The sequence below is a fragment of the Ipomoea triloba genome, chromosome 7, assembly GCF_003576645.1.
Source record: "Ipomoea triloba cultivar NCNSP0323 chromosome 7, ASM357664v1".
Classification (NCBI taxonomy): domain Eukaryota; kingdom Viridiplantae; phylum Streptophyta; class Magnoliopsida; order Solanales; family Convolvulaceae; genus Ipomoea; species Ipomoea triloba.
In genome coordinates, this window is record NC_044922.1 from 10,787,724 (window position 1) to 10,793,284 (window position 5,561).

At 38.0% G+C, this 5,561-nt stretch overlaps 1 protein-coding gene and 2 non-coding genes across 3 annotated transcripts in view; 2 read left to right on the plus strand and 1 right to left on the minus strand.

The window, feature by feature from the left end:
- Positions 1–4,148, minus strand: part of LOC116024106 — a 9,397-nt gene extending 5,249 nt beyond the window's left edge. Inside the window, exons 1-2 of the mRNA XM_031265009.1 lie at positions 3,458–4,148; positions 625–3,327 (exon numbers count right to left, since the gene is read on the minus strand). Coding sequence (XP_031120869.1) covers positions 625–3,327; positions 3,458–4,148 — 3,394 coding nt within the window. The remainder of the gene's footprint in view (positions 1–624; positions 3,328–3,457) is intronic.
- Positions 2,922–3,028, plus strand: LOC116026357. The gene has a single exon (XR_004099827.1). It is a non-coding gene; the product is annotated as a small nucleolar RNA R71 (small nucleolar RNA).
- LOC116026358 lies at positions 3,634–3,740 on the plus strand. The gene has a single exon (XR_004099828.1). It is a non-coding gene; the product is annotated as a small nucleolar RNA R71 (small nucleolar RNA).
- Positions 4,149–5,561: the final 1,413 nt, after the last annotated feature.

The following is a 5,561-nucleotide window of genomic DNA, read 5'->3' on the forward strand; positions in this document are numbered from 1 at the left end:
ACTCCTTGCAAAGTAACACAAATAAGCACTAATTCTCATGAAATTTGGAATGATAAATAAACAAAATAACTTAGTGAAAGGGGGAAAATGTAGACAAATAAGCACTTATCAGTAGTTTAGAAATAACTTCAATTTTAGCCCTGTCAACCTCTATGCCCCTGTCAGAAATGATATGGCCCAAAACAATGCCTTCATTAACCATGAAATTACTTTTCTCCCAACTCAAGGTTAAGTTCATTTTAACACATCTTTCAAGAACAGAAGATAAATGAGAAAGACAGTCATCAAAAGAATCACCAAATAGAGAAAAATCATCCATAAACACTTCAACATATCTTTCAATCATATCAGAAAATATTGACATCATACACCTTTGAAAAGTCGCAGGTGCATTACATAACCCAAATGACATTCTGCGATAAGCAAATGTGCCAAACGGGCATGTAAATGTCGTTTTTTCCTGATCTTCAGGTGCAATAGGAATCTGAAAATAACCTTGAAAGCCATCTAGAAAACAGTAATAAGCATGCCCAGCTAACCTTTCTAACATTTGGTCAATAAAGGGCAAAGGAAAATGATCTTTTTTAGTGGCAGCATTCAATTTTCTGTAATCTATGCACATACGCCACCCAGTTACTATTCTAGTTGGGATTAACTCATTTTTTTCATTAGTAACAACAGTAATTCCAGATTTTTTTGGCACTACATGAACTGGACTTACCCATTTACTATCTGAAATTGGATAAATAATACCTGAGTCCAACAACTTTAGGACTTCTGCACGTACAACCTCCTTCATATTCGGATTTAGCCTGCGCTGAGGTTGACGGACAGGGGTTGCTCCTTCTTCAAGTAAGATCCGATGCATACAAACCGTTGGACTTATTCCTTTAATATCTCCTATTGTCCAACCAATTGCACTTTTATATTTTTTTAATACATCAAGCAATTTTGTTTCTTGTTCCTGTGAAAGGTTAGAGGCAATTATTACAGGATAAGTATTATTTGGACCTAAGAAAGCATATTTTAAAGAACTAGGAAGCGGTTTTAATTCCAGCTTGGGCGGAACTTCAGCTTCAACTGAGGGATGGTGTTTTTCTTTGATTTGCTCCAGACAGTCTGCGAGTGAACATCCTTCAACACCCCCCTCTTTTATTGGGCTTTGATTAGGTTCCTCTTCATCAGTTTCGACCTTCAACGGAGATTCATCTAAAAACTCAGCAGAAATTATGGAATCTAAAATGTCTACAGCAAAGCAATGATTATTATTGTTTTCAGGCAATTTCATTGATTTCAAAATGGAAAATTCAACAGTTTCATCTAGGACAGTCATGGTTAATTTTCCATTTTGAACATCAATCATTGTTTTTGCTGTGGCCATAAAAGGTCGGCCAAGCAAAATAGGCATGTCCTGCTCATGATTGCACTTTTTATTTATGTCTAAAACAACAAAGTCGGCAGGAATTATTAGTTTATCAACTTGGACCAAAACATCTTCTACAATGCCCCTAGGATATCTAACAGAGCGATCAGCAAGCTCTAGGGACATTGTAGTAGGTTTTAATCTATCCAGACCCAACTGCAAGTAGACAGAATATGGCATCAAGTTAATGCTTGCCCCTAAATCAAGCATTGCCTTTTCTTTCTTAGAATTCCCCACTGTAATAGTTATTATGAAACTACCGGGGTCTTCTAATTTTGGGGGCAAGTCAGTTTGCAAAACAGCACTTACAGTTTTAGACATAAAGACTTTTTCATTATGTTCATACCTACGCTTTCTAGTGTTCAACTCTTTTAAAAACTTAGCATAGGCAGGCATATTTTTAATCATGTCTAACAAAGGCAAATTCACATTCACTTTTGACAACAAGTCATAAATCTCAGCAAATGATCTATCAAATTTTGAATTTTTCAATCTACCAGGAAATGGAACGGGAGGAACATACGGTTTAGGGGGCACATAAGGATCATTAGATTTATGCAATTTGGGTTCATCCTTATTGACTTCATTATCAACATTCAAATTTTCAACTATTTCAGATTGTTTACAAGTGGTATTTCCCTTCACATTATTTTCAATAACTTTACCACTTCTTAGAACAGTCATAATCTTAGCTTCTTCAGGTTGATTAGGCAACTTACCTGGCACATGGCCTTGTAGAGCTTCGGCGATAGGCAACTTACCTGGCACATGGCCTTGTAGAGCTTCGGCGATTTGTAACTTACCTGGCACATGGCCTTGTAGAGCTTCGGCGATTTGTCCCACTTCTGGCACATGGCCTTGTAGAGCTTCGGCGATTTGTCCCACTTGGACTTCCAATTTTCTCATGGAAGCTTCATTTCTGGCAAGTGAAGCCTCAGTTTTAGCAAGTGATGCCTCTGTCTGTTGGAAGCGTTGATCGTTCGCTTCTTGCTGTCTATTGCAGGTCTGTATAAAAGTATTCAAAGAATCCTCCCAAGACGATTTTTTTGGTTGAGGAGCAACTGGTTGAAAATTATTTTGATTATTACTCCAAGAAAAATTAGGGTGATTTTTCCAACCCGGATTGTAAGAATTAGAGTACAGGTCGTTTCTAGGCCTTTGATTAAAACTATTCATTGCGTTGGCCTGCTCACAATCATTTTCATCAATCATAAATGCATTATTTTGCTGCATACCCATCATAGAACACATGCTCTTCACTTGTTTTGCTAGCTCAGACACCTGAATTTCCAACCCCGTATTTGAGTTAACTTCATACATACCTTGTGTACGTCCCCTTATACTCTTTTGTTGGGAGTTTGCCCCTAGCATTTCATACAATGTTAAAGTTTCCTCCGCCGTTTTTTCTCCCATGGCACCTCCAGCCGCATTGTCAACCATTGATTGGCTGGTTTGAGTCAAACCATCATAGAATGTTTGATTTTGAAGCTCCAATGGGTAGCCATGATGAGGGCATTGAATGAGTAGTATTTTGAACCTCTCCCATGCCTCATGGAACGGTTCACCATCAGCTTGCGAAAATGTCGCAATTTTTCTTCTTAGCTCAGCAGTTTTTGCATGAGAATAGAACTTACTGATAAACTTGTTATACACCTCCGGCCATGTCCGAAGAGATCCTGGTGTGAGAGACATGAACCATGTCTTTGCAGCATCTTTCAAGGTGTATGGAAAACACCTCATCCTCAGTGCATCCTCAGTCAAGTCATTCAACGGGAAGTGTTGGACTATCCCGTAGAAATCTCTGATAAAGGTAAGGGCATCTTCGCTTGCTGAACCGTGAAAAGACGGCAGCTGGTTGTAATGGACCGTTTTTAGCTCATAGTTCCTAGCTGCATCAGTAAGCACTATACAAGAAGGTGNTCATAAATGCATTATTTTGCTGCATACCCATCATAGAACACATGCTCTTCACTTGTTTTGCTAGCTCAGACACCTGAATTTCCAACCCCGTATTTGAGTTAACTTCATACATACCTTGTGTACGTCCCCTTATACTCTTTTGTTGGGAGTTTGCCCCTAGCATTTCATACAATGTTAAAGTTTCCTCCGCCGTTTTTTCTCCCATGGCACCTCCAGCCGCATTGTCAACCATTGATTGGCTGGTTTGAGTCAAACCATCATAGAATGTTTGATTTTGAAGCTCCAATGGGTAGCCATGATGAGGGCATTGAATGAGTAGTATTTTGAACCTCTCCCATGCCTCATGGAACGGTTCACCATCAGCTTGCGAAAATGTCGCAATTTTTCTTCTTAGCTCAGCAGTTTTTGCATGAGAATAGAACTTACTGATAAACTTGTTATACACCTCCGGCCATGTCCGAAGAGATCCTGGTGTGAGAGACATGAACCATGTCTTTGCAGCATCTTTCAAGGTGTATGGAAAACACCTCATCCTCAGTGCATCCTCAGTCAAGTCATTCAACGGGAAGTGTTGGACTATCCCGTAGAAATCTCTGATAAAGGTAAGGGCATCTTCGCTTGCTGAACCGTGAAAAGACGGCAGCTGGTTGTAATGGACCGTTTTTAGCTCATAGTTCCTAGCTGCATCAGTAAGCACTATACAAGAAGGTGNAAGCACTATACAAGAAGGTGAACCTCCTACTTGGGGCCTACCAAAGTCTTTCATTAGCCTGGGGTTGGGAAGGGTTTGGTTGAGGAAGTGCATCCATAGTTGTGGTTGTTTTTTGTGGTTTAGGATTAGGATTGTCAAAAGGTAAAGGCTTTTTCTTTTTCTTTTTCTTATCAATGTCGTCGTCCAAAGGCAACAGTGTAGGTTTTAAAGAACGACGACCTTGCATAAATTAAACGAACAAATAAACTAACAAACAAACAAATAAAAATAAAATAAAAAAAAAAGCAAAAAAAAACAGGCAGACTGATCAAAAGCAAATTGGAAACAAAGAAACGAGTATTAAGTAACTATTTTTTTTTGTTTTTTTTTTTGAAAGCAAGATTAAGCAAAGGGAAAAACAAACTGCACAATAAAAAGTTCCCCGGCAACGGCGCCAAAAATTGATGGACAATTTTAAATAGTCCTCGCAAGTGCACGAGTCGACTGTAGTGATAGTGTGCAAAGGCAAGGGTCGAACCCACAGGGAATTGATACAATGCAATTTAGACAATGCAATTTAATGACTTGAAAAATAAAATAACGAACTTACAATTCAAAATGCTCGAAACAAATATCAAAGATGAGAATAAACTCAAATGTAAAATAAGTGAATCAAATCTTAGGAAAATAAACAAATAAACAGAACCAGAATATCGAATAACAATCAAGCTGGAAAAACCTAGGAACATGAATCAACTACCATAACTAGTTTTTGCAGATTAGTTCAACTTGCCAATCAATTTAGGGTTCGTTCTAACTATTATCTGACTAATCCGTATGGCGTCCAGATTCAGTCACGTATTCTAATGGTTCATACGCTTAAGACGTTTATTTAAACCATTAGAACCCATTAAGCTAGGTAGAACTTACGGAATACCCGGTTTATGAACCAAATAAACAATTTAATAAGACAACTAAATTATTTATTCATTTATCCTACGGAGCTTGAATTAACAGGCATAGTTTATACTCAGTTAATCCCCTCAAACAGACTAATTAATGCTTAGAATTGGTCAAATTCGACACAACTAGTCTCAATTCAAAACCATAAGATAAAGCAAAATTAATTGGCAAAAGCAAACACTTAATCTACAAAATTTTCATGGCAAAACATTCATACTCCTAGAAAGAAGAAAATTAAATATACATCTTGAATTCAACCTCCTAGAAAGAAGAAAATTAAATATACATCTTGAATTCAACAATAATTGCCAACATAATAGCCATTAAGCTCTTAGAATTCAAAAAGAAACCTGGGAACAAAACCAAAAGCTCCTGCCACGTACCAATCTTGGATTTGCAAGCTTCCAAATATTGCCACGCCAAATTGAAATCAAGGTTCGTCCAGAGTTTTCTTCGCCCGTTCCGCCGAAACAAATTAATCCAAGTCGAGGTTAAAATTGCTGCTGCCGGAAACAAATTAATCCAAGTCGAGGTTAAAATTGCTGCTGCCGAAATCGTCAGTGT